Source organism: Urocitellus parryii, chromosome 2, assembly GCF_045843805.1.
Source record: "Urocitellus parryii isolate mUroPar1 chromosome 2, mUroPar1.hap1, whole genome shotgun sequence".
Taxonomy (NCBI): domain Eukaryota; kingdom Metazoa; phylum Chordata; class Mammalia; order Rodentia; family Sciuridae; genus Urocitellus; species Urocitellus parryii.
In genome coordinates, this window is record NC_135532.1 from 91,497,072 (window position 1) to 91,525,029 (window position 27,958).

General features: G+C 44.2%; 1 protein-coding gene across 4 annotated transcripts in view; it reads right to left on the minus strand.

Annotated features, from left to right (window-relative positions):
* Nucleotides 1-27,677, minus strand: part of Pfkfb4 (6-phosphofructo-2-kinase/fructose-2,6-biphosphatase 4) — a 41,957-nt gene extending 14,280 nt beyond the window's left edge. The window contains exons 1-10 of one of the 4 annotated variants that reach the window (XM_026383873.2): nt 27,613-27,673; nt 19,230-19,320; nt 19,000-19,116; nt 18,766-18,862; nt 16,357-16,423; nt 11,271-11,345; nt 10,833-10,889; nt 10,077-10,198; nt 7,905-8,112; nt 7,199-7,345 (exon numbers count right to left, since the gene is read on the minus strand). In XM_026383873.2, the coding sequence (XP_026239658.1) occupies nt 7,199-7,345; nt 7,905-8,112; nt 10,077-10,198; nt 10,833-10,889; nt 11,271-11,345; nt 16,357-16,423; nt 18,766-18,862; nt 19,000-19,116; nt 19,230-19,248 (909 nt within the window). In that variant the 5' untranslated portion in view covers nt 19,249-19,320; nt 27,613-27,673. Of the gene's footprint in view, nt 1-7,198; nt 7,346-7,904; nt 8,113-10,076; nt 10,199-10,832; nt 10,890-11,270; nt 11,346-16,356; nt 16,424-18,765; nt 18,863-18,999; nt 19,117-19,229; nt 19,321-23,981; nt 24,139-27,612 lie in introns of those variants that run through there. The other 3 variants (XM_026383872.2, XM_026383871.2, XM_026383874.2) reach the window with 3 other exon arrangements.
* Between the last annotated feature and the right edge of the window lie 281 nt (nt 27,678-27,958).

Genomic DNA, 27,958 nt, shown 5'->3' on the forward strand with positions numbered 1-27,958 from the left:
TTTCAAACCATCATCAATAAGAAGACATGTGGAGCACCCTCAGCAGAATCAGGCACAAAATCCACAAGAAACCCACAAATAACAAATCTCAATGAAGCCCAAATAGGATAAACATAAAGAATCCCATATCAGAGCACATCATAATCAAATGCTGAAAATCAATGATACAGAGAGAATATAAAAAAGCAGTTAAGGGTTGTGGTTGTGGCTCAGTGGTAGAGTGCTTGCCTGGAATGTGTGAAGTACTGGGTTCAATCCTCAGCACAACATAAAATAGTCAGCATGGTGGTACATGCCTGTAATACCAGCAGCTCAGGATGCTGAGGTAGGACAACCATGAGTTCAAAGCCAGCTTCAGCAAAAGCAAAGTGCTAAACAACTCAGTGAGACCCTGTCTCTAAATAAAATACAAAATAGAACTAGGGATGTGGCTCAGTGGTCAAGTACCCCTGAGTTCAAACCCCAGTACTCAATTAAAAAAAAAAAAAAAAAAGCTGTTAAGCTGGGTGCAGCAGTGCACACCTGCAATCCCAATGACTAGGGAGGCTGAGACAGGAGGATTGCAAATTTGAAGACAGCCTCACCAACTTAGTGCGACCCTGTCTCAAAATTTTGTAAAACACCTCTGGGTTAAGCCCCAGTACAAAAAAAAAAAAAAAGCAGTCAGAGTAAAAGAAGTACAGAACAGAGTAGAATGACACAAACCTTTTCAAACCAATGCAACCCAGAAGAAAATGGAACAACACCTTTAAAGAGATACTGTGCTGTTTCATCCTATTTGTGCCTCCCTTTCCCCTTTTCCACTGTTTTCAGCCCAGGAAGCTGACCATTATAAGACCATGAGGAACCCTGAAAGGAGGTTACAGGGAAGGAAGTGAGTGAAGTTCAGATGTTCATTCCCAGGCTCATTCTGTAATTACAGAGGTTGCTTTTAGCAATCTAGGTCCTCACCAAGGACCATCCCGTTATACTGCCTTCCCTCTCTGCTCTCTGCCTCAGGTTCAGTATCCTCTTACTTTCTCTTCTCTCCTTTGTCCAAAGGGAGCAATGGTCCCTGTAGTTAGGAGGTCAACACAATGTAACAGGCCTGTGGTTTCCACATCCCCTGCCCATATCTTTGTAAAGAGTCCCTTTATTTATTTATTTATTTATTTTTTTAGAGAGAGTGAGAGAGGAGAGAGAGAAAGAGAGAGAGAATTTTTATTTATTTTTTAGTTCTCGGCAGACACAACATCTTTGTTGGTATGTGGTGCTGAGGATCGAACCCGGGTCGCACGCATGCCAGGCGAGCGCGCTACCGCTTGAGCCACATCCCCAGCCCAAGAGTCCCTTTATAAACTCTCATAAAATTAGACTAATTAAAGTGGCCATCTATTTTCTTTCATATCTCACAAATTCATAGGTAAGAGATTTAAATTACTTCACAAAAATATCAAAATAGGTAAAAAAAAACTATATAAAGCAAAACAGAAATGTGAGAAAAACAAAATCATAATTATAGGTTTTTGTTTTGTATTGGTTTTGGATTTGTTTTGGTACTGGGAATTGAATCCAGGGGTACTTAACCACTGAGCCACATCCCCAGCTCTTTTTTATACTGTATTTAGAGACAAGGTCTCATTAAATTGCTTAGTGCCTTGCTAAATTGTTCAGGTTGGCTTTGAACTCATGATTCTCCTGCCTCAGCCTCCTGAGCCACGGGGATTATAGGCGTGTGCCACTTGGCACAGCATAATTATAGATTATTTAGCATTCAACTATTACTTTATGATGAGGGGTAAAGAAAAACTAAAGACAGAAAAATTTGAATGCTATAAAGAAGCTGAAATTAAAGAGTTGTACATATAAAAATTTTAATAGAAATTTTCAGCTACACAGAAAAGTAGAGACAATAGTGTAATGAACCCATGCACCCACTTCTTAGCCACAAATATTAACAATACACAGCTAATCTTACTTTAACTAAACCCACACTTGCTTCCCCATTCCTAAACAATGAGATTATTTTGAAGGGAATGGTGATATGACTCAGAGGGAGAAATAAATAGAAAGTGATAAAGCAGATACAGTAAAAGGCTGACAGTAGAATCTGGCAGGATTGGAGTTCTTGACTTCCATAAGCTAAACTCTTACATAATCCCCTTCCCCTGAGTACAGGTGGAATCTGTGAACTTATTCTAATCAACAGACTATTGCAAATATGATAGGCTGTCAATCCCATGGTTATATTATAAGATTTAATTTTAGCAGATTTAACATTTCATTTAGAGAAAGAGAGGAGGTGGAAGGAGGGAGGAAGACAGAAAGAGGGAGATTGATTATCTCTTACTGACTTTGAAGAAATAAGCTGCCAAGCTGTGAGAGGTCCATATGGCAAGAATTGTAGATGGCCTCTAATAGCTTAGAACACCCTTACTGACAGCTAGGAAAAAAACAGGACTTTACAACTTCAGCAATGGAGATAAATTCTGACAGTCAATGTGATCTTGGAGGAGATCCTGAGCCTCAAATGAGATGGACACCATAGCCAACACCTTGAGTGTAGCCTGGTAAAAACTTTAGCAAAGAACTCAGCCACACTTTGTCAGGCTCCTGACCTACAGCAACTGTGAAATAATAGATGTGTATTGTTTGAAAATACTGTTTTGATATTTGTTATGTAGCAACTGAAAAATAATACAGTGGATATACAGGAATTCCCATAAGTCTTTCAACTCTGTCATATGTTTCAAACAGTTCTGGAGGTAAGATGATTCAAGAATATGTTTTTAAAGAATGGACTAATGAGTAAATTTTAATTATTATCAAACAATTATCTCAAATACGAAGGCCTAGCCTAAGCCAGGCATAATGGTACATGCCTATAATCCCAAGTTGAGGCAGAAGGATCACAGTTTCTAGGCTAACCTGAGCAACTAAGTGAGATCCAGTCTCAAAATAAAATTTATAAAAAAGGGATGGATCTACTGTTATGTACAACTAAGTAGAACAAATTAAAAATATATAATAATAATAATAATAATTTAAAAAAGGCTGGAGAGGTAGGTCAGTGGAAGAGTGTTTGCCTCATGTGTGAGGTCCCAGATATGATCCCAAGAAACAAACCTACGTAAAATCAAGTTCAAGAATAACTTATCACAATCAATTAAGGTTTACTCTAAGAATACAATGATCTGATACTAGAAAATAATGTTTCATTATCAATAGGTCCAATGAGGAAAAATATTACCTTAATAAATGAATTTTAAATGGAGTATGGTGGTACATGCCTGTAAACTCAGCAACTCGAGAGGCTGAGGCAGAAGGATCATGAGTTCAAGGCCAGCCTCAGCAACCTAGTGAGGCTCTAAGCAACTCAGTAAGATCATGTTTCTAAATAAAATATAAAAGGAGGCTGGGGAATGTGGATTAGTGGTAAAGCACCCCTGGGTTCAATCCCCAGTACCAAAAAAATTACAAAAAAAAAAAAAAAAAAGGACACAGTGTACATGCAATATGTTGACTTAAGTTCTTTTTGAAAAAAATTTTAATTGACACATAATCATGTACTTATTTATGGAGACTAGTGTGATATTTCATCACATATATACACATATATTATCACATATATATAATGATCAAATCAGAGTAATTAGCATATCCATCACCTCTAACATTTATCATTCCTTTGTGTTAGGAACATTCAAAATCCTCTCTAGCTATTTTGAAATATACAGTTGATAACTACTATCATCCTATTGTTTTGTGGAACAGAACTTATTTCTACCTAATGTGTTTCAGTACCCATGATTCACACTTTTTCTCTCCCGCTTTCCAGCCTGGATCCTCTATTCTTATATTATAAGATCACTTTTTTTAAGATTCCACATATTGGGCTGGGGATGTGGCTCAAGTGGTAGTGTGCTCGCCTAGCATGCGTGAGGCACTGGGTTCGATTCTCAGCACCACATAAAAACAAAATAAAGATATTAAAAAAATATTCCATATATGAATGAGATCATGTGGCCTTTGCCTTTCTGTGGCTGGACTATTTCATTTTTCATGACCTCCTCTAGGCTCATCCATATTGCTACAAATGACAAGATTTCTGATTAAGTTCTAATTTAAACAAAACAACTATAAAAAATTTTATAAGACAATCAGAGGAATTTTTTTGAGGTTTCATAATGACAATACAGTTACAGTAATGAGAAAAAAAGTCCTTAATTTATTTCTAGAGATATATACTGAATTGAAACATTCTGCCTGGATTTGGGGGGATGGAGATTAAACACATATGTTGAACATGTTGAAGTTGGTATTCTTCATCATAATATTCTCTTGATCTTTATGTATAATTGAAATTCCCTATAATAAAATTTTAAAATAAATCAGGACAGGGCTGGAGATGTGGCTCAGCGGTATCGCGCTCGCCTGGCATGCGTGCGGCCCAGGTTCGATCCTCAGCACCACATACAAACAAAGATGCTGTGTCCGACGATAACTAAAAAATAAAATATTAAAATTCTCTCTCTCTCTCTTAAAAAAAAAATAAATAAATCAGGACAGAATCATCTCAGTCATCTATCACCTTTCCAAAGGATGGAAGCCTAAAGTACAGGTCCATTAAATTAAGCACGAAAGGGCTGGGGATGTGGCTCAAGCGGTGGCACGCTCGCCTGGCATGCGTGCGGCCCGGGTTCGATCCAAAGCACCACATACAAACAAAGATGTTGTGTCCGCCGAAAATTAAAAAATAAATATTAAAAATTCTCTCTAAAAAAAAAAAAATAAGCACCAAAAAGAACATGTACACTGCTCATCATATACTCTTGCCAATGTAATAATATGAAACAGAAACACAAGATACCTAAATTAGGAAGGAAAAATCTGGATTATCCTTATTTCAGATAATAGCTCCTCAAGAAAATCCACAAAAATCAACTGGAAACTTACTAGAGTAAAAAAATCTGGCTGTGAGTTTTGGGTGGACTGGGAATAGCCAGACAGAGCTAGACTCTAAGGAAAAAAGATATCAAATTTTCTGTGCCCACGTTCCCCTCCTCCCCTCCTGTTACTCAGGAATCTGGGCCTCTGGAACCTCTCAGGGTCCCTTGAGTCTCCACTCTCTCTCTTTCTACCAGCCATACCTTTTCAGCTTATACCTGGCCAGGTATTCACCTCCTTGCCGTCCATTCACTTCCCACCCATTCCCACCAGGCTCCAGCCCCACCAAGCTCATATCAAGAAGCCTGGTGACACTGTTGACATACAAGTGGTTAATTTGGAGCCTGACCTCAGTGCCTCATTCCCAAGTATCAGCCCTCCCTGATACTGTGTCCTTCTTTCTGCCTTGATTTCCAAAGGATCCCATCAGCTTGGTTTCCCTTTCACTTCATTAGATGGCTATCTAAAGGCTTCTCCTTAACCCTTACATGTTGAGGTTTCCCAGGACTTTGTCCTGGGCCCTGCTTCTCTTCCTTCTACCCTCTTATCCATTTCACAATCTCAGGTATCATGCCTATATAGAGATGAACAAGCTCAACTCTCTCTTATCTCTTAAGAGATCAAACTGTCTCTTAGGTATCTGTTTTTTAATATTTCCCAGGAATTCTTTTCTCTCATTCAGTGCATATTTACTGAGCATCTACCATGTGATAAAGAAAAAGACAGCTTGCTCTAGTGTGAGTTCATCATCTTCCTTGCTCCAGAACTCATCCCAGTGACTGGAAACCTACAGTCATCCTGGATACTTTTCTCCCTTTATCCCCACAAGTTCTACCACTTCCCTCTCTGGTCCTGGTCCTCAGAACCTGGCCATAGTTCCTTGGCACAGGGTGGGCTCACATAAGTTTGAAGGATGAATAAACATCCCTCAAATCCATCCATTCCTCCCTCTATCACTGTCATCACCCAAGTTTTAGATGTAAACACCTTACCAATCCACTGCAAGTGCTCCAACTAGTCTCCTTCCCCAGCTCGTTTCCCACTTCACTCCAACAAAAACATTCTCAACATGAGTTGAGGTGATCTTTCTAAGATTCAAATCTGATCCTGTTAGAGACTTCTGTTTCAGGCAATGGAAAACTAGCTTGTTTCAACCAACTAGAAACAAGAGCAACTAGAAAAACCAGAGAGAAAAAATTTTTTAAATCTGTTTGATATCATCATAGAGTTACCAAGATAGAGAGGACTTGAGAGGTCAAGATCTTAGAGCAAAGGGAGGTCTAAAGAGGTGAAGTTGATATGTGATAGTATCACTTTTTCTTGTAGATTTTGCCAATCTGAAAGTGGAAGCTGAAAGGTAAGAAGCCAAACAGAAAATAAGAACTAAGCAGAAGCTTAGTAGAGCTGTCAGCAGTCTTGGGCCAAAGAGACAACAACAACAAAAAAGGCCTGGGGCCCCTAGGGTTTTCAGTGAGAACCTTAAAGACTACACTCCAACAGTAGGAGTGACTTCAAAATTGAGTAGCCTCCACAGAATTCCTAGTACAGAAAGAAAAAAGAAAAAAGAGAAGGTAGACAATGTAAAAGAAAAAAAAAAAAAAAAAAGATCTCACATAAGCTTCCAAAGAGCCAAAAAATACAGCAGAACTACCATAATTAAAATAATGTGATATAAAGATACATATATGTAAGAACGTAATATAAAATTAAGTAAAATAAATTGACAGAAAAAATATAGATAAATGGCTATAGGTGGGACTGTGCTGTAGCTCAGTGGCAGAGCACTTGCCTAGCATGTGTGGGGCACTGGGTTCTATCCTTAGCACCACATAAAAATAAACAAATAAAAGGATGGTATTCTGTCCATCTACAATTTCTGTTGTAGATGTATACTGTTTCTTCTACACTTCAAAAAAAAATTTTAAATGGCTATAGGCAAATGAATTAACTGGGGAAAGAACAGATTTAAAGCTTTTATCAGAACATCAAAATAAATCTGGGGTTGTGGCTCAGAGGTAGAGTGCTCGCCTAGTATGCATGGGGCACTGGATTCAATCCTTAGAACCACATAAAAATAAAATAAAGATATTGTGTCCACCTTTAACTAAAAAATAAACATTTTAAAAAATGAATTTTGATTAATCTAGTTCGTTTAAATGTAAAAGAGAAGGGGGAGTCAAAAAAACAATGAAGTAAATTAAGGAGAAAGTTTTCCCTGACACTTAGCACTGTGCTCTGGAAACAGGCAGGGCAAGGAAGGGATGGTAATTACCGCATCAATCTCATTGAGAACCTTCCACTGCTCATAAGGTACACCCAGTGCCTCAGCTGTCTGGATCGTCCTCTTCATCTGGCTCGTCCAGACCTTCAGATCCTTGATGTTCTGGTCACTGATGAACTGGGCCAGACTCTTTGCAAACTGAAACATATCACAGGCAAATTCAGACCTGTAGGTCCTGGGTTGCCCTAAAAGGATCCTATAGCCATAGGGTCCATGGGATCATGCTCAGCCTCAGAGAACATAGGTTTAGTAAAAAACATGAACTCCCAATGACATAGACTTACAAGCAATATTCTAGGGCACTCTCCCCAGGCCCTGAAAGCAGTTTCAGCCATGATTTGTTGATCCTCCCACCCCAGTCCATATGCCCTAGGCCACATGATCTTCCTGCTGAGGCCTCAATATCCCTCTAGACTATGGCACAGCTATCAGCCCCCCAACCCTTCAGCACTGCTCATGTCACTCCAAGGGTTGTAGAACTCTGCCAGAAAAAGGGCTCAGCTAATGACTGCTCACATGGAGACCAGAGTTCTAGGCATTTGCTAGGTGACTGATGACCTTCCCTACAGGATAGAAATATTCTAGACTGAATGAAGGTCATGTACCTCAATTGCACAGAAGCCCAATCATAGTACACACACATATACAGATATCCAGCCACCCAGAGGTACCAATGGGCAGATACATACACACTAACCTCCCTGCCCCGGGGGGATAGTCCTGGGTCCCCACCGATCCGGCCCTTGAGGTTGAGCTCACTCTCCCCATGCCGGCAGAGGTAGATGGAACGGGGAGTCACATGGATGTTCATGAGGTAATATACGATTCGGCTCTGGATGTGGTCAGCTACACGGTTCACCACGTAGCTCTGCCCCACGTCCATGATCTTGATATAGGACAGATCCCTTTCCAGAGAGAAGGTAGAGAGAGGCCTGTGAGTGTGGTCAGGGACCTTAGAAGGCACACTGGCCAGCCACAGGACCCAGTTGTAAGGCCTTACATCTTCAACCAACAAGATGAGATCACAACACTCAGGACCATTAGCTGGTGTGCAAGTAATAAGGGTGAGGCAGGAGCAACACACCACACCACATATGACACACAGACAAGTCCAGTGAGAAGTGCTCAACACTAATCATGCTTACAAAGGTGACATCCAAAGCAGTGGCCAGTCATACCACATCATGACTTTTATTGCTGCTCATGTGTCCCCCAGGTCCCTTCTTGCCTACCTCTGAGCTCTCAATACACCGTCTGTAAGTTGAAACAAGAGACAATTTTCCCAAGGGTTGACCTGGGAGTAGCTGGCAAATGCAAAAGCTCCCCATGCTTCCTGGTCAGCTTTGCTTCCTCCAGAAAACCCCTCCCCCAAGAACCCAGTCCAGGTCATTTATATATGCCAAGCAGCTGCCACACCCTACATCATACAGCTGGTGGACAAGACAAGAAACACAGAAGGATGGTCTTGGTGGTAGCAGCTGATAAACCCAGCTCAGTTAGTTACTTTCTCTGCTTTAGACATATATGACCCTAAAGCTTGGAGAACACACTTATGCTGGCAGGGGTAGGGACAGGCTGTGATCCACCTAAGAGGCCTCTGGATATTCACATTTGAATTCTAACTGTTTAGTCCATGGGGCCTCAGTTTAGAGTTATTACTCTAACATTACCAACAAAAACAGCAATGTTTCCTGAAAAATTTAATAGGAGCTGCTCTAGAGGAGCCCCTATGTACAGTTGCATCATAGGACAATGAGGCAAAACATGTGCTGGGGAAACCTGAGGCAAAACGAAAGCTACAGAGAGGCCCAAAGTGCCGTTAGCTCTATTCAGATCTGGGCTGGTTTCTAGAGCCCAGTAGACAAAAGAGATGTCTCAGGCCAGGGCCTGTCCAGAACTGACTGTTCTATAAACATCTCCAGAAACTATCCCTCTAACAGTTGCTTGTGTTCCTTAGTTCATATGCATTATATATTCTTTTTTTTTTTGCATTATATATTCTTATATGATTATACAGGACCTAGACACACATCTATATTTCAACCTTCCACTTAATGTTACACAACATATATTCTGCCATGCCTCTCCATAATTATGATTGACAGTTACTATGTAATATTTTACCAAGGGCTACACTGTTATTTACTTAACCACTGTCCGTTTATGTGTTTGAAACTGGAGTTGGCATACTATAGTCAGCAATTCAAATGCAGCCATAGGCTGTTTTTATAAACTTTTACTGGAACACACCTGCTTATTTGCATACTGTTTCTTTTGTACTACAATGGCAGACCTGAGTCACTGGAACAGAGACTAGACATTCCAAAGCCTAAATAAAATATTCACTATCTGACCCTTTACAGAAAATGCTTGTTGATCCCAGCTATAAGATCCTCCATTGCATGCCCCTTATGGACCTAAAGACTCCTTGCCACTCAATAGTCCTGCTTGCTCCTCCATTTCAGAGAAAGGCAAGTGGAGCTAACAAGCACTGATTGCTGCCCACTGTTCACAGGCAGGGTCTGGGTCTCCCTCCTCTCCCCAAAATAGATTGCACATTGAAAGAACAGTATATAATGTTTACAAATGCCTTGTAAGAAGACTCTCTGCACAAAAATTAGATTTGGTTTTATGGTAGAATAATAGGAAATCCTGACTCGCAGAGATCCAGAAGAGCTACCAGGTGTTCTACAAGTCACCTATGGCCAACAATTTCTGCCCCAAGAAAAGAAACAAAAAAGGTCAGACCATCTCTGCCTTTTGGTATGGTCTTCAGCTACCACCATGGGGAGCTACAAGGTGGCTACCAAGTAGGACTCCCTACCACTCACCCACTGTAGCTAGAGGACACAGCATTCTCCTCACTCACCTGTCTAGGTCCTCATCCAGTGACTCGTAGGAATTCTCATAGCACTCAATGCGCCTCATGAAATCCTCTGTGGCCTCATCGCTGTCACGGTTGACATAGTCAGGACTGCCCAGTTTAACTTGCTGCAGAAGCCAAGTACAGAGTAAGGGCATATCAGGATTGAAGGCCAGTCAGAGATGATAAAGGAGACTGCTGGGCAGGGGGATGGGGAAGTTTGGGCCAGAGGCCAGGCCAGGGCTGGGGCCTGTGGCTAGAAGTTAGGGGAATTTTCCCGTAAGGAAGAGACAAGCAGCTCCCTGCTCTGAGTTCACACATAAGTGCCCTGAGATTGAAGTCCCTTACCTTGTTGGTCCAGGAAGGCCTATAAGCCTTTCCCAACCTGTCCTATCTCCCCAAGCCCACATGGTCATTCCTCAGGAAAACAAAACCCCCATCCCCACTCCTAGCCAAAGCTCTTCTCCCACTGTCCAGGGGATTATGGAGGGAGGAGTGGAGGGAGAAGGAGGAAAGAACAAGAATGAAGGTAGGAGGAAAGAGCAAGAATGAATGCCCAGGAGCCACACAGCTTTCCATATGAGTGGTCCTCAGGGGTCCAGATTCATGTGACCTAGCTTTGGAAGCTACACTACTTCTCCGCCCCCAAAATGTTCAAGAAGATCAAATGAAAGTCAGCCCAGAATCAACCCAAATCTGAAGAAGGGCCTCACTCTCACATGCCACTTTTTGTTTCATTATTGCCCCCAATGCACCACTCACCACGATGTTGGCAGCTATGACCTCAGGATCTACACAGATGGACTCAACAAAAAATGTCTGCAGCAAAAACCAGAAGCACCAGGGTTGGTAGGAGGGAAAACATCTTTAAGGCTCTGGGCCTTCTTCCATAGAATTCTCCACCCCACCCAGGGCAATGTGAACTAGCAGCCAGGCCCTGAGGCCTTTCTTTCAAGGGGGCTGAATCAGGGTCAGGGATCACAGAGCTAAAGAAGTATGGCCTTGGACTCTCCCCATTACAATCTCCTTTCCCCCTGGAAAGAAAACCCCAGGAAGAGAGAAAGGAAAAAAAAAAAAATAGGACCTCTCATCCCAAATTATACTCAGGAACCATGGTAGCCCAAAGCCCTATGTGCATCAGGAGACTCTGAAAGGTACCCCAGATGACCCAACCAAGGAGGGGAGGTGAAAACGTCTCACCTTGTAGCCATTCTGTTCCCCAAAATTAAATATAGTTGCTCTCCGCTCTCGGGTGGTATTGGTTGCATCAAAAACCTAGGACCAAACTGGAGTTAACTCACCCTTTGCCCTGGGGAAAATAGTTCACCAGGGGGCTGCAATGAGACCATCTCTGAGAACTGGATTTCTCACTAGGACCAGTTGCTGCCTAGATGACTGGCCTGGCCAGTCACCTGCAGACTTTCACAGAGAAATGATTCAGTAATGCATATAGCAGTTACTTAGTTCATATGTAACCAACAGGAACTCCAGTAAAACTAGTTAAACATGGTGCTGTTGTTGATCCCCCAAGGTTCATGTTATGATAGTTCTCCAGAGAGGATTGTTATAAAAACAGCAAATCTGGCCCATCCAGGTCTCTGGCTTCCTGTATCCCAATGTGATCTCTTCCTCCCACATGGGCTTCCACCTTGATGCCATTAGGCCCCTACGGAGACTAAACCAATGAATTGTCTGATATTACATTTTCAGCCTTTAAAACAGTAAGATAAGTAAACCTCTTTATAAAATGAAATTAGTCTGTCTCACATATTTTGTTAATGAAAAACAGATGAATATATAAATATAGGTGAACTGAATCTACGTTATTTCCACTCCATACTCAGATTCCAATAGGATAAAGAGAACAAGAGGATAGGAGATAGACACCTGGTGACGGACTCAGAGAAATGCAGAAAAACAAACACAAGCCAGAGCATATCCACTTGCCCTAGAATGAGGCATGGGCTTCTCTGAAAAAAGGGACGAGGGTGGAGAAGAAATGGGAAGACTGACTGGAGATCCAACAAAGAGTAGTTGAAACCCCAGGCCTGCTCCCTGCCCTACCCAGCCAGACACTTGACCCACTGGGCTCCTTATGAAGTGCCTGGACCTATCCAAGCACCCCAGGGTACAATGTAGCCATTAAAACATTCAATCAGCTTTTGCACTGTCACTTTTTTTCCACCTTTTAATGGAGAAAATCATAAAACTTTATTGAAAGATATTTAAAAACGAAGAGCCATGTCATTTTCAAGGACAGAAAGATTTGATATCATTAAAATTTATCCCCAAATTGATCAGGAGATTTAATACAATTCCAGTAAAAAGCCTAAAAGGTTTTTTGTGTAGCTTGAAAAACTTATTCTAAAATTTAAGTTGCAAATCAAAGAGGAACAATAGCCAATATATTAATGAAGAACAATTAAGCTGAGAAAACTAGTTCTAGTATAAAACTTATTTGCACACTGTGTTTAGACAATGTACATTGATGTATGGGTATGAAAACATGTTAGTGCAACAGTAAACAGAATTCAGAAACAGACTCATCTCTATAAGGAAAGATATAGTATAAATGGCATATATTAGATTGGGGTGGGGAATGCACCATCACTTTTTAAAAGGGGCATCCAACCATGGCTCGGTGGACATTCAAGCAAAACTTCTAACAAGAAAAACAAAACTACACTAAGATTTCATCTCATTACAGTCAGAATGGCTATGATCAAGAATACAAACAATAATAAATGCTGGTGAGGTTGTAAGGGAAAAGGTATACATGTACACTGCTGGTGGAACTATAGACTAGTACAAACACTCTGGAAAGCAATATGAAGATTTTGCAAAAAACTAGGGATGGGATGGGCAGGTGGTGCATGCCTATAATCTCAGTGGCTCTCAAGGTAAGGCAGCAGGATTGCAAATTCTAAGCCAGCCTCAGCAAAAGTGAGGTGCTAAGCAACTCAGTGAGACCCTGTCTCTAAAAAAATAGGGCTGGGGATGTGGCTCAGTGTTCGAGTGTCCCAGTACCAAAAAAAAAAAAAAAAAAAAACAGGAATGGAACCACCATATGACCAGCTAACCCACTCCTTAGTATCTCCCCCAAAAATCTAAAATCAGTATATGACAGCAAAACAGCTACATCAATGTTTATACCAGCACAATTCACAATAGCTACATTATGGAATCAACACAGATGTTTGTCAATATATGAATGGATTAAGAAATTGATATATATATATATATATATATATACTAGAGATGTTGAACATTTTTTCAAAATTTTTGAGCATTCATATTTCATATACATATATCACGATATATATGTAATATATACATATGTCACAATTTCTTAATATATATACATATGTACATACACACACACACACACACACACACACTGCAGTAATGGAGTTCTATTCAGCCATAAAAAAGAATGAAATAATAGTATTTGCCAGTAAATGAATGAAAATGGAGAATATCATGCTAAGTGAAATTAGCCAAACTCAGAAACTCAAAAATCAAATATTTTCTCTCATATGTGGAAGTTAAAATAAAATAAAAGCAAGGAGGAGGGAAGAATAGGATAATGTAAAGAACTAATCAAAAATAAATTAATATAATATGGAAGTCTAGCAGAGTAGAGGAAGAAAAATGAAAAAGGGGAGGGAGGATGGAAGGGAAAAGGGGGAGGATCATGAACTGAAATAATTTCCATGTATGTATGAGTTTGTCAGGATGAACAACTACTACGTGTAACTCTAAAGCTCTAATAAAAGAAAGAAAGAAAAGAAAAACAAAGACTAGCCAAGTACCTGCCTATAATTCCAACAACCTGGGAGACTGAGGCAAGAAGATGGAAAGTTTAAGGCTAATCTCAGCAATTTAGTGAGACCCTGTCTCAAAAGAAAATTTTTAAAGGACTGAGGATGTAGCTCAGTGGTTGAATGTCCCTTGGTTCAATACCCAGTACTGAAAAAAAAAAAAAAAAGAAGGAAAGAAAAAAATCAAACAGAAAATCAAAGAAAACAAAACAAAAAGGTACTTGAAGAAAATGAAAACAGGACATAGAACAGAAGAAAACATTAAAAAGAAAAAAAAAAGCTGGGCCTATAATCCCAGTGGCTTGGGAGGCTGAGACAGGAGAATTGCGAGTTCAAAGCCAGCCTCAGCAACTGCAAAGGCACTAAGCAACTCAGTGAGAACCTGTCTCTAATAAAATACCAAAAAATAGGGCTGGAGATGTGGCTCAGTGGTCAAGTACCCCTGAGTTCAATCCCCAGTACAAAAAAGGGAAAAAAAAAAAAGAAAAAGAAATCTTATAAAATCCCAAAGAGATACAGAAGGATATAGTAACCACAAAACAAGAACAAACTTCTAAAAACTGAACCACTTGCCAGATGTGGTGGTGCATGACTGTAATCCCAGCAGCTTGGGAGGCTGAGGCAAGAGGATCATGAGTTCAAAGCCAGCCTCAGCAATTTAGTGAGGCCCTAAGCAACTCAGTGAGACCCTGCTTAAATAAAATACAAAAAACGGGATATGGGGATGTGGTTGAGTGCCCCTGAGTTCAATCCCTGTACCCCCCACCCGCCTAAAAAAAAAAAAAAAAAAAAAAAAAAAAAAACTGGACCACTCAGAGAAAAAGAAAAGTATAATCACTGATTTTCTTTCCTTTTTTTTGGTAGTGCTGGGGACTGAATCCAGGGCCTTGCATATATTAGGCTAGTTCTGTAACAATGAGATACATTCCCAGACCATCTCTGAAATTTTAAAAATATTCAACCACTTATGAGATAATGTTGAGGAAGTCTGCCTCAAAACAAAAAAGACAGAGAAAGTGAGGTGGGGAAACAAAATTAGGGATCAAGCTTAGCATGTAGCCATCAGGAATCTAGAAAAAGCAGCTCAGAAATGGGAGAACTGAGAAATGAGTTGCCAGAAAGTAGCACAGATGGTTTATCAAAGAAATAATGTATGACAATTTCCCTGATATGGAAGATATGGCAAGGGCCCCCTAAAAGACAACAGGGTGGAGGAGAGAAGACGTAACATAAGGTCCTTTGCCTTGAAGACCTAAAGTTCTCCAAAGGGAAAGGAGCATGAAAAGTCCCAAGATCATTTCAATAGATGAACCTTATACAAAGATCAAGAAATCAACAACGTAAGATTTCTGTGTGGTCTCTCTAGAAGCTTTAAAACAAGGTTGTAAAAAGATTTTGTAACCTAAAATTCTCTACCCAACCATGTAATGTGAAGATGAAGAAAGAGAAGGAAGGGAGGGGAGAGAAGAGAGATAGGGAGTAGGAAAAGACATCTCTGATATGCAAACCTTCATACACTTTTCTTCTCAATTACTTTATTTTTTATTTATTTATATTTTGATACTGGGGAATAAATCCAGGGGTGCTTAACCATGAGCCAGATCCCCAGTCCTGTTTTATATTTTATTTAGAGACACGGTCTCAATGAGTTACTTAGGGCCTTGCTAAGTTGCTGAGGCTGGCTTTAAATTCATGATCCTCCTGCCTCAGCCTCCCAAGCCCTTCCCAAGCCACTGGGATTACAGGCATGCACCACCACACCCAGCTCCTCAAGTATCTTTCTTAGGAAGCTCCTGGAAGATGTGCTTCAACAAAGCAACTCAGTAAAAGGTGAGGAAGACATGAGATCTAGAAGCAGGGGATTCAACCCAGGAGAGAAGAGAACTCCCAGGGTGACAGCTGTGCCACAGGCACTTTATCCATATTGAAGCCAGGGGACAAAGAGCTCCAGGAGGAATAACTCCAAGTAGAAAGCAGAAGGGAAAGAACAGCTCCCATGATTGGAAGTAGAGGGCTGAGCTAGAGCCTTTCCCAGCTGACACCCTAGCTCAGACTTGCCCCACCCTTCCATCTTACTGCAAGGGCCCCCATGTAGGTAGAATTTCCTTCCTGGGACTCAGCTGGTTCCTAGAACAGGCAGTAAATGCTAGGCAGGACTTCCCACACCTGGAGAAATCACTTGTGTCAAAAATTTAGGTGTAATGATAGCCCTGACTTCCCAAGGGAAGTCCTCTTGGGTTAAATGCAGTTATAATCCCTGAGGAAAACTCTTGGGCCAGGAGTTTCCTCTAACTTCATCCTTCACAGCCACCCCAAACTTCCTCCTCAGGCTGGCACCCAGAGGCATCCAGGGCACATGCACCCCACCTCCCCTTCCAGATGCCTTATGTGAAAAGGAGTAGATAATACACATGTCCCATATGGTCCCATGTCTCACTCCCAGCTGTGACCAGGGTTTCACTCACCGCCACATGACCCCCCTCCTCACTGAGGAATCTTCGGACATCACAGAGGGCTGCCAAGGCACACTGCCTTTAGGAGAAAAAACACAGGGTCATCCCAGCAGCTTACCCAAGCTAAGAGAATGCAGAAACTTACCCTATCCAAGATAGGAGGGGGGATAGCTCTAGGATTCCTTCACTTTTCAAGGCTTCACTTCTTTTCCTGGCAATAATTTTTAGTGTTTCACTAATTTTGCTCCTGTAAGGTGAAGCCTATGCACTCCTGAACATTTGGATTTTTTCACTATGTTGCCTAGACTAGTCTTGAACAGTGATCCTCTTGCCTCAGCCTCCCAAGTAGCTGATTACACATGTGTACCACTTCAACCCTTTTTCATTTTATTTTGAGACAGGGTCTCACTAAGTTGCTTAGGGACTCGCTAAGTTGCAGAGGCTGGTTTCAAACTTAGAATCCTCCTGCCTCAGTCTCCTAAGTCACTGGGATTACAAACATGCACCACCATGCCCAGTTAGTAGAAATTTTTTTAAAATACTATTTCTGTACTTTGCCCTCATCATGTCATTGCGCATAAATCCCTGCTGCCACTTGGACTTATTCATGATTTCTAGCTGTCATGCATTTTCCCCTGATTATCAAAATAAGTACTTTTAAAAAAGACATTTTCTTGTGTACATGCAGGGGCTGGTGGTGGGGGAAGAGAGACATTATGACTTTCCCAGTGCAATATCAAGCTTAATGTTCAATTTCCTGTTCTGGAAGAGAGAACTTCCAAAACCACACCTTCTGAAGGAGGATGTCACCATCTCTGTCCTTCAGCCCAGGTCCATAGACTCTCAGGAATTTATAACCCTTACAAATTATCAATGGATTATTAACTTCACTATTTTCAGGACATTTCAGCCCTTTTATTCATTGCTGCAATATGGATTGGCATGTGGAAATATCTTTCCTATTTTATCCATTTATCCTTTAAGGTCTAGAGATAGACAAATTACTTTTTTTTAATCTATACTTTCATTTTTTCAGCCTAAGAGTAAAGTTCCCATTTGTTTGATCTTCAGGCTCAAAATCAGTCCTTTTTCTTTTATCTGGCTCCACATCACCAGAGGGTCTGCCTTGTGTTTTACCTGCAAGTTGGCCACAAAAACCTGAACATCAGACCCCTCTTTTTGGTGAATCAGCCTGGCCCAGCCCTAATAAAGCAGGAACAAAGTGGCTTAAGTTCCAAGTCCCACAATAGGGAGATCTTGCCCCCTGGTGGCCATAGAAGGCATAAACAGCCTAGTGTCCAAACCATGGCGTCACTTTGCCAGTTTGTGGGGGCAACCTCATAACTTCTACCTTGAGGTTGTTTGATTTGGAGAAGTCACTAGAGCTGAGCAACGTCTGCTCACTGCCCTACCGTGATGGCTGAGCCCAAAACCCAAAGCAAGTCTCTGTCATCCTAGGCTGACAGGGGCTTCAGGCGTTTCTTCTTCTTCTTTTTTTAATAGTACTGGGGATTAGAATGAATCCAGGGTGCTCTACCAACAAGCTACATCCCCAGATTCCCAGTCTTTTTTTTTTTTTTTTTTAATTTTTGAGTCAGGGTCTTGCCTCAAACTTGCTATCCTCTTGGCTCAGATTCATGAGTCATTGGGTTATGGGTGTGTACCACTACACCTTTCTTGACAAGGGGCTCCTTGATCACCCTGATAACACCTGCCAAGAAGAGCACAGCATAGCTCCTCAGACCAGCAGTCATGCTCAGTTCCTTGGATAAAGTGTTTAGTTCAAGTCTGAATGGGGATGAGGTTATCATATGCACATTTCTATCTCATTAAGAAGAGTAGGAGTGGGAACTACATACCCAGAAGCATACAGGCCACTTCAAAACAAAGCCAAGCATGATCCACAGATGCCAAGAACATGCCAAGCACATGGCAAACATGCTTTAAATATACAGAAGGTGCTTATTCTGGGGCAAGAGAGGAAAGACCCCACCCTGCTCTACCCCAGAGGCCATCTCTGTACCATCTAGGGTTCCTCTCACCACCAGCAAGGCCTGGGGTGATAGTCCTTCAGCATAGCCACTTCTAACCTATCTCTCCCCTCCCTGAAGCTGCTTCTGTAGTCTTACAAGATGCCCTTACCAAGGATCCTTACACCAGGGTAGGAATGGGCCAGCCACCAAGAGACTATATACCATTTCCTCTTGTTTCTAGATCCATCACATCCCAACCAACCACATCCTCAGAGGTCCAGAGAATGGCTTTAACACAGCCATTGAGGCAGAACAAGGCTAGGGCTCAGGAACAGCTCAGGTATTCACAAGCTGCTTGGCTCTAGAAGCTACAAGGACTTCTCAGTAAGTAGGTGATAATTTGTTGGCCTTCTCAACAACAGTGCTTCCCCACACCCAACGTACTTACTTCCTGATTTTCAGGCCCTCTTCATTGTCCGGGAGAAAAAACTCAAAAGATTTGTATGTCTTGACCATGTCCCGACGATACTGGCCAACGTTGAATTCTGAGAGGAAGGAAAGGCTCAGCTTTCACAGAACAGTAAACCTACCAACTCCTGACCAGGATCCTTCCCCACCATCTGGCCTTCTCTTTCTTCTTCCCCTCCCCGACATATCCCCCAGTGTCCTCTAGAAGGCTTACCCCGAGTAGGCACACCAATCCAGTTCAGATATCTGGTCAGCTTCTTAGAAATGTAGGTCTTGCCCCTGGCAGGCAGGCCCACCATGACAATGAGCGTTGGGCAGTTGGTCATGCAAACTGGAAGGAAAGCAGCACACAGTGTCAGACACAGCCAGGACCCCTCCTGTGTGCCCCTCCTTCTCTGACTGTGGTCTCTCAGCTTCAGGGCACAGGACTGGCATCAGTTGTACCTTCCAGGCCTCCTGGCATCAGACAGCTCCCTGAAGACCCCACACTCAGTCTCAAGCTGGCAGATCCCTATTCTTCAGGACTGTCTTGGCTCTGGTGGACACAACAGGGATTTTACCAGCTATCATTCTGATGTACACCAGCAAATATAAAGCTCAACCAGACATTATGCATGGAAGACCCAAGGGGTATTCAGTGCCTGCCTCTCTCATCCAGGAATCCATACCTTAACGTTCTCATGTTCCCCCCATCCCAGCAATCATTCAGTGCTGTCAGCATATACAGCCTCTGCCGCAAACCGTCTGGGCACAAAATAACCGAGCTGCCACACAGCCTTGTAGGTTCAAACAGCAACTCTTTATTCCCGAACTCTCACCGGCACTCTACACACACTTCTCGGGAATACATTCCCTCCACCGGGCTCGCCAATTCTCCCGAGCCCATTCTCCCGGAACCCCGGGAGAACTCAACCGGAACTCCAAAGTATCTGGCGCCCGAGGCAGCAGGATCCGCCCTAATCCCAGAGCCGCCCTATTCCCAGCAGGATCCACCCTAATCCCCGAGCCGCCCTATTCCACATTCCTATTACACAGGGTCACCTTTCAACCATTCCCTCTAGCAAAATGCCGACTAAACTGTGGCTCTCCACAAGCCTCACAGTTTTGACCTCCCTGTGGTGGATTTCTTTTTCTTTTCTTTTTTTTTTTTTAAATATATCTTTATTTTATTTATTTATTTTTATGTGGTGCTGAGGATGGAACCCAGGGCCTCACACATGCTAGGCAAGGGCTCTACCGCTGAGCCACAATCCCAGCCCTATGGTGAATTTCTTTTCATCAAAGCCTAGACCAAAAGCTGCTTTCTCAACAAGCTTTTCTCTGTGGTACTTTCATGATCACCTGGTACACCATCACCCTCTCTAAACTGATCACTTGGAGCAGAAGCAGGCCTGCAGTGTCTGAGCCATTCAGGGTCTTGAGGCCTGGTACCATGTTGGTGTTTAAGAAATATGGGCAGGAGAAGGGAGGCATCTAGAAGTCTACCAGGGATGGGCCACCAGTGGCTAAAAATAAAAGCCCAGACCAATATCCACAAGGACAGTCCTTCTGATAGTCTGTCCACCAAGATATCATGTGCCAACAGGTCAGTGTGCCAACCTGAGAAGTTGCCAAGGCTAGAGGTAGGGAAGGGCCACTCCTCTGAGCCTTAGTTGGCTAGAACAGACACCAAGGCCGCAGAACGGCCAGCCTCATATGATCCAACTCGGCTTTTAATGAGATCAAATTCAATTTCACCTCAGAAGCCTCAGAGAGCTTCTCTTTCATCATCTTTAGGACCTGGGCCAGTAAAACCATAGCAGATAGCCTGATGAACACATATAGGGAACTGTCACTGCCCGTTGTCTGCCCACTTGGTTCTGCAATTGCCTTCACAAGTAACCCTCCTTAGATAGACTGCCAGGCCCCCTTCATGGGGGCCTCTTAGCTTAGCTTGGAAATCAGGAACTGGACAGGCAGAGATTCCTGTCTTGATTCTGACACCAGCAACTCTGAGCCTTGGTGTCCCCACCATGAAATGGGATGAAAATTCCTCAGCAAAGTCCAGCACTAAACTCATGTACAAACCAAACCACTTCCAGGAAGCTGTGCTATCTACCTCATCCCAGCAGCACACCAGGCTAAGTTTCAGATGTACTTTGGCACTAACTGCACTTGGAACTTGGGATGTGAAGGCAACAAACTGGTCCCTGGAAGGACCCACAGAGAAGTAAAGATCCCTGCTTGCCAGTGGATTTTTCATCACTCCTGTGCATGGCCTTTGTGCAAAAGGCCATGTGACCCAATCTGCAAACCCCAGGGAAAGGAAGGAAGGAACCCTACGGACCATAGACCAACAGTGAACAAAAGTGAAGAAACATGCAGAAAAACCTCAGCTTTGGCCTAAATGAGAGAAATACAAGTTAGGCAAGGTCCTGAATCCTCAGGCTAGCAGATGACTGAGGCCCTGTGCTGTTTGCACAATTCTTGGCCAGGCTAGCCATAGTTCTCAAGGCACTAATCAGAAGGGATCCATGATAAGGCCACCTCTTTCCACTGCTTCTTGGGGGGAGATCCCATGACCTCAGGATTGTGTTTCTACATCCCCTACCCCTTCACATCTTTTGTCTTCCCAGAGATGACCCTGGCCTCTTCTCATGGCATTAACTTCCTCCCACATCATTTGGTGACAGTATCCACCTTCCCCTCTCCCATCAATTTGCAAGGTGGGCAGTCAGGCCAGCAAATCAAGCCAGGTACAAAACAAGGCAATAAATGAGCTATCACCTCTGCTCCTCAAGATAAGTTACAAGAAATGACCCAAAGAAAACCAAAGTTCAAGTATATTCATAGCAGCTCTGCTTACAACAGCAAAATGCTGGGGAAATTCCAGCAGTGGAGAAATTGCAGTCATGATAAAAAGGAAACACACTACAGTTCTTGAAACAGACAGCACATGGACTAAAGGAGCTGGGGTGTGCAGACAGAACTGCAACTCTGAGCCCACAAGGACCCCGATACTGAGCAAACAGGACAACAAAACACACTTCCTATAACACTGAACATACTCAGCTTCCCTCACTGGTGCCTTTCCTGCAAATCTGCTGAAGGTCCTAGGAGCTCTAGGAGATAAGAAGCCTAGGACAAGAAGCACTTCTACTGAAAGCCACAAATGTCTAGAACAGATTTCAAAACTGTACCTGCTCCTACCTCCTTAGGCCAAATTAGGGAAGACAGAGTATATATATATATACACACACACACACACACACACACACACATATATACACACACACACATACTATATGTATATTATATACATATTATAACATATATGTATATTATAACATATGTATATTATATACATATTGTATATATTTGTGTGTGTAATATATATTATATATATATATATATATATATATATATATATATATATATATTATACACACACACACACACACTTAGTGCATGGTGGTCCCATTCAGAAAGACAAAAAGTCCTCTCTTCCTCCTTCTATTGCCCTCTATACAAAAAGTCCTCTCTCCTCCTATTGCCCTCTATACAAAAAGTCCTCTCTCCTCCTATTGTCCTCTGCACACACTGGTCCTATCCTCAAACAGTAAGAATCCTGTCACTTTTGGATGAGAAAAGTCATCAGAAAAATTGCTCTTCCTGCTGTGATCCCTGGGACCCTCTTTATCCCTAGCCCTGCCTGCCCCACCCTAGAGCTCCTCTGGGTCTGAGCTAAGAGGCCAATGATGGGGAATGTAAGAGCTTCTGGGCCCTCAGGAGTGGCTCTGAATTTCATCAAGCAGGGGAAGAATTTCCAACTGTGAGTGGAGGTGCTGGCAGCAAAGGACACTCCTCAGTCAATCAGCCATTTCATGGATCAAAGATGATGACTATCACTTCGCATAGATAAGGATCCCAAAGTCTGGAAGGTCAGCTCCATGCTCAAGGCCACACAGCTCAGCCAGTAAATAGCTTGAGTATTCCCACTTCCAAAATCAAGGTTCTTACTCCTTTCCCTTTATTAAATAATAGCAGCTGCCCCCTAGTCAGCATCACAGCCCTAACAGGCTGGTTAGAAGAATAAGAGAGAGGAGCTTCAGCCACCACACCTCCAGTCTCCTACTTAGACTCAGTAGGGTTGGCCAGGCTGAGGCCATAGCCTCTTATGACTCAAAATGTGAATCCTGAATGGCCAAGGCCCCATCAGAACTTGATCAGCTAATAAACCACAGCCACCCCTTACCAGGACTTACAGTATGATCAGAAATACACACAAACCTCTCCTGGAGGGCTCATATTATTGTCAAAGCTATGGCCATAGTCTAGCCTAGCAGCACCAGCACAGAGGATCCCCCTCCCTGCCTTATCACACATAAGCAGAGGTCAGGAGTTCAGGGAGACCATGGCACATCAGACAATTTCCCAATATCCATTTCCATATCTGCACCACCAGCTGAACTAGATGTTCTTTGAGATCCTTGCCAAGTTGTTAATCTGTTACAATATTTCAGTTACTCCTAAAACAAATCTTTCTTTTCCTTGGTAACAAAAAGCTGCAGATCCAGGACTCCAGGAGAGGTGTCCCTTAGCAATTCCACAAATTTCAGCTTATTTTCTAGATGTTCCTCTCTTGTGTTTTACTATTCACCTATAAAACATGTGGATGCTTACATCCCCATGGACACAAAGATGGGTCCATGGCATAGTGGTCTTATTGCCTCTATCCTGACCACATTTGTAATTCCCTAAAGCTCCTCCCAAAACGTGGTATTAAGGCCAAGGAGCACCCATCCTCCTTCTGGAGGACTAGCCCATACTTAGGCCTTTGAAAATTCGAACTCGGAGAGGCAAAGTGATTCTCCTAGTGCCACACAGCTCAGTTCTCCACGGAGTATTCCCTTAGCGGAAGACCCTGGGTACAGAATGGGGAGCAAAGGAGCCAATGCCTTCCCCGATAGGGTGGCCAGACCTACCCTATCAAGCAGAAATAGCCCCACACACCTGTACCCACCCCCTGCTCCACCACACTTCAGCCCACCACTGTCACGCCTCTTCAACCGTCCCCAACTCCCCCACAAACCCCGACTCCTCCCACCAGTTATAATAGCCTGTGCCGGTTCCCCACCAGTCCCCTGTTCCCTCTCCACGAGAGACTCCCACCCAAGCCCTCTATCCATCCATCCCGGTGCACCTCCCTCCCCTCACCACCACGTTGGCAGGCGTGCAGAGCAGGTCTCCCATTGCTGTACGGCATCCAGATCTTCTTCAGTGGGTTTTGGGTCAGTTCCCGTGGGGACGCCATCCCCGGGCCGAGACTAGTGGGACTGCGCCGCTGAGGACCCAGCAGCCAAGCCACCTCGGGCCACCCGAGGTCCCGCCCCCCAGGCCCCGCCCCTCTTCGAGCCGCGACAACGCTGTTCAGTCTTCCCTCGGGTCCCGCCCCTAAATGAATAAGCTCCACCCTAACAGAAGGACCAGGCTCCGACTACGCATGCCCACCTCTCCAACAGTCCTTTTTTTTGGACCAAGCACGCCCCGTCCTTTCGGGCAGGATAGAGAATACGCATGCTCAATTTCCACCAGGCCCAATGCCCGGATTATGCAGGCCCCGCCCCGGATGCGCGAGCCTATCACGCTCTGCTGATTTCTGTGGTTCTCCGTGATCCCCTCTCAGAGAATTTAAGCCCCGCCTCCACGGCAAGCAGGGCTTCCGCTTCCTGCTGAGCTTGACCTCCAGTCCCCTAGGAGGGAAGTGTTTGCGCGCAGTACAGCGAGGCTTGCGTGATCTGCAGGGCCGGGTTAATCTGAACAAGCCTGGCGGCTCCCGCGTGACTCCAACCCCTGGTCCGCTGTCCCTGCCATTAATTGCCCCGCCCTCCTGGTCCTGCGCTGAACCACCTAGTCTGACTCGAGCCTTGATTCTCCCCAGTCCATAAAACCAACCTGCTCCTCGCCGCAGGAAGAGCTCCTTTATCCTACGCACAGAGACACATGACAGATTTCAGGATCGATGGAGTTTCTCTCTTGGTTTTGGCAATTGGGGAGCACAAACTAAACTCCTGCCCTCCTAGAGCAAATGCGCAGGATCTTGTGACTGAGTTATTTGAGGATTCACTAAACCCTGGCCACATCTTAATTCTCTTGCCAGGATTTCATTTTTACCAATTAAATTTTCATCGTAAGTTTATGCATTTTAAAAATAAATAGCTTCTTCCTCTTCATCAGGAAAATGGGTGCGCTGGTCATTAATCTTAAGAGATTGTGGTGTAGATTAAATGTGATGTGTCAAATCATTCTGAGAAATCTGTTCCAAAACAAATTAGTGTTCTGATTCAGTATATTATTTATCTCCTGCCTGTCTTTGCAAACGCACAGGCGGCAAGGAAGAGATCCAGAAATTCGGGAAACCTTCTGGACTCTCATGTGTTTGGCACCCGCCCAGCCCCTTCAGGCTTCTGCCTCCTATGATTGCCAACCCTGCCTGTCCAAATTTGGGACACTTTCTGCCCCAGCCCTCACAAATATGGCTTGAACCTGGATCACACTGCCCTCTAGTGATGTCCACCATCACATCCCTAGCAGGGTCCCTGCAAACTGAAGTTCTCTGCCCAGTGTGTACCTAGCCAGAAGATCTGGGCATGTAGAAAAAGCTGACTTCATTGTCAGTTCATGCTGCACCTCCTTCTATAACTTGAGATGGCTGATAACAAACATCTTGCCTACTTAAGGAAATGAAGGTTCAGAAGGTCTAAATGCTGGAAGCCTACCTGGACCTTGCCTGAAACCAGCTCTAGCTGCCTACTCTGGGAAATGCCCTGCCTGAAGCAGGGTCCACCATTTCCTCCTTCCTCATTCTCCAGCTGCATTTTCCACCACCCATTCCCCTCCAGGGCCCTTGTGATCATTCACCTGCTTCCTAGTTCCCCAAAGCCACTCATTCTATTCTTGACACAGCCAACTCTCCTGTCTTTAGCCTGGCCACTGCCAAGGCCATCTTGGGGCAATCCTGGCTAACGAAACATCATTGCCACACACCCATACTCTGTCCAACACTCATTGTAGAGACTGTCTCCTCTAACACCCAGCACCTCCTGAGGCCTGCCTACTGTCTTCTTCTGTAGCCTTCCTGGATGTTAGTAGAGAGCAGGGAGTGGAAACAGCCAGGGAAGACAAAGCAACTAGGACTATTTCTACATCCAGACAGTATGAGCCTGATTCATAGGAAACACCTTAGCTCTGTAACCTCCCACACTCCCCCAGCTGACCTTGGGCTGACCCAGACACATCCTCCCATGTCCATATACTCATCTGGGAGGTCAGTGTCGGGGTCTAGGGCCCTTCCCAAAGCCAAGGTCTACATCTACTCTGAAGGTAATCACCATCTCCCCTCCCATGGCCTTATTTCTTAGGTAGAAAATTGTCCAAGAGCCAGTCCACAATGCAGGAAGAACTTAGCTCAATTCCCAGCCTTCAAAACCTCACCTCCCACACCTTTACACTATTGCTGAACCTCCACACCCAGGCTCTTGGTTGTTCACTTCATTGAAATTCTCTCCTGGCTCTCTGCATCTCCCAGGATCAGTAGGTACCCCATAAAATAACTGGTCCTCATGACTTTTCCTTCCTCAGGGCATCCCAAAGTGTGCCAGCTTTCCTGCTGGGATATCACTGTGTACTCGTAGGTGAACATGTCTGGCTCAGCCTCTCCCCACCACGAACATAACTGACCTGATTCCAGTTGGCTCCCAGGGTGCCCCCTCTGCACTGACCACCAAACCCCCTCCCAGTGTCACAGGCCAGAAGCCGTGGGGTGTGGCTAAAGTCTTCAACCCATAGTTCTCAAGGCTCATACTCTTTCTAGTCTGTTTTTTCTGTTGCTGAATTCTGGTGGAACCAATATGCCACCGTTCGCAGCATGAGGATGGGAGGCAGGCTCAATGCATGCCATACAGACTCACACGCCAGTGCACACAAGCTTGCATATGCACATGCAGAAGCACACGTACCAACAAGCCCTGTACCCAGGCATGTCTATAGGGACAGGCAAGTTGTAGCAGGGCCTGCTGCTCTCTGCTGCCTCCCTTCCTCTTTATTCCCCCACCTAATGCTGCCATTGCTGGGGGGGGGGGAGATCCTTAGGAATCCTGGCCTCTTCTAGCCATTTCCAGAAGGGACTGTCCCCAGTAGCCCAGAGCACACAGAGTGTGAGGGTCTGACTTGGAGGTATAGAACCATGTAAGAAGCAGCTTATGAACTCTGATCTTTACTTCCTGATTCCACTCCAGCACAGGGCACACAGTAGGTGCTCAAAGTAATTTGAGACAAGTCAGGGCACAGAGAAAGGGCCCCGAGAGGCATGAGCAAAACAGAATACACAGTAGGTGCTTTCAGAAGCTCAGGACCAGCTCAAGTACATGGTAGGTGCCCTAGAAATGCTGGTTTAATAGCTAAAGCCACATCATATGAAAAACTTCCCAAATGAGCCTCTAGTCATCCCCAAATTAGATGACCCCTTAAAAGGGAGGTAGAAGAATATGACCCCTTTGAGGCCAGCACGGGGCAAAGTGGGAGGGCCTCAGGCAGCTCCAGCTGGCTGTCCCTCCACCCTGGACTAAAGGAAGACACTATTTATAGCTCCCCCTTGGCCCAGCCCCCTCTCCCCTGCAAGGCAACAGTGTTTCCCTGCCTCCAGGCCAGTGACAGACTGATGCCTCCTAGGAGCACCCCTAAACCAGGGGGAAAATCCCAACACTCTCATATCCCCTCCAGTACCACCCTCGCTGTGCCCAGGTCTTTTCCCATTCCCCCCACACTCCCCACACTGCCCCGTGCCTACCCTGCCCGCTGCTCCCCAGCCCCGGGTCGGTCAGAGATCTGCCTCCTAACGTGCCTCTGTCCATCCTGCCTCCGAACTGACCAGGGCCACCGCCCCCTGCGGCTTGGGAAGAGTAGGGCAACCCCGCCCTCTGACAGGCTCAGAGTACAGTAGCCCCGCCTCTCCAGCGGCCCTGGGCCCGCCTGCCAGGGCTGCTTAGTACTGTGAGGTTGACACTGGGGGCCCCATCCAGGCCGGCAGCCACACTCTGGCTGGCCAGTGTTGCCTCTTTACAGTCAGAGCTGCCTTTACTTCCCAAGAGCTGCCCTTGTCTTTCGGTGGAGTTGTCTACCCTGCCTGGAGTGCC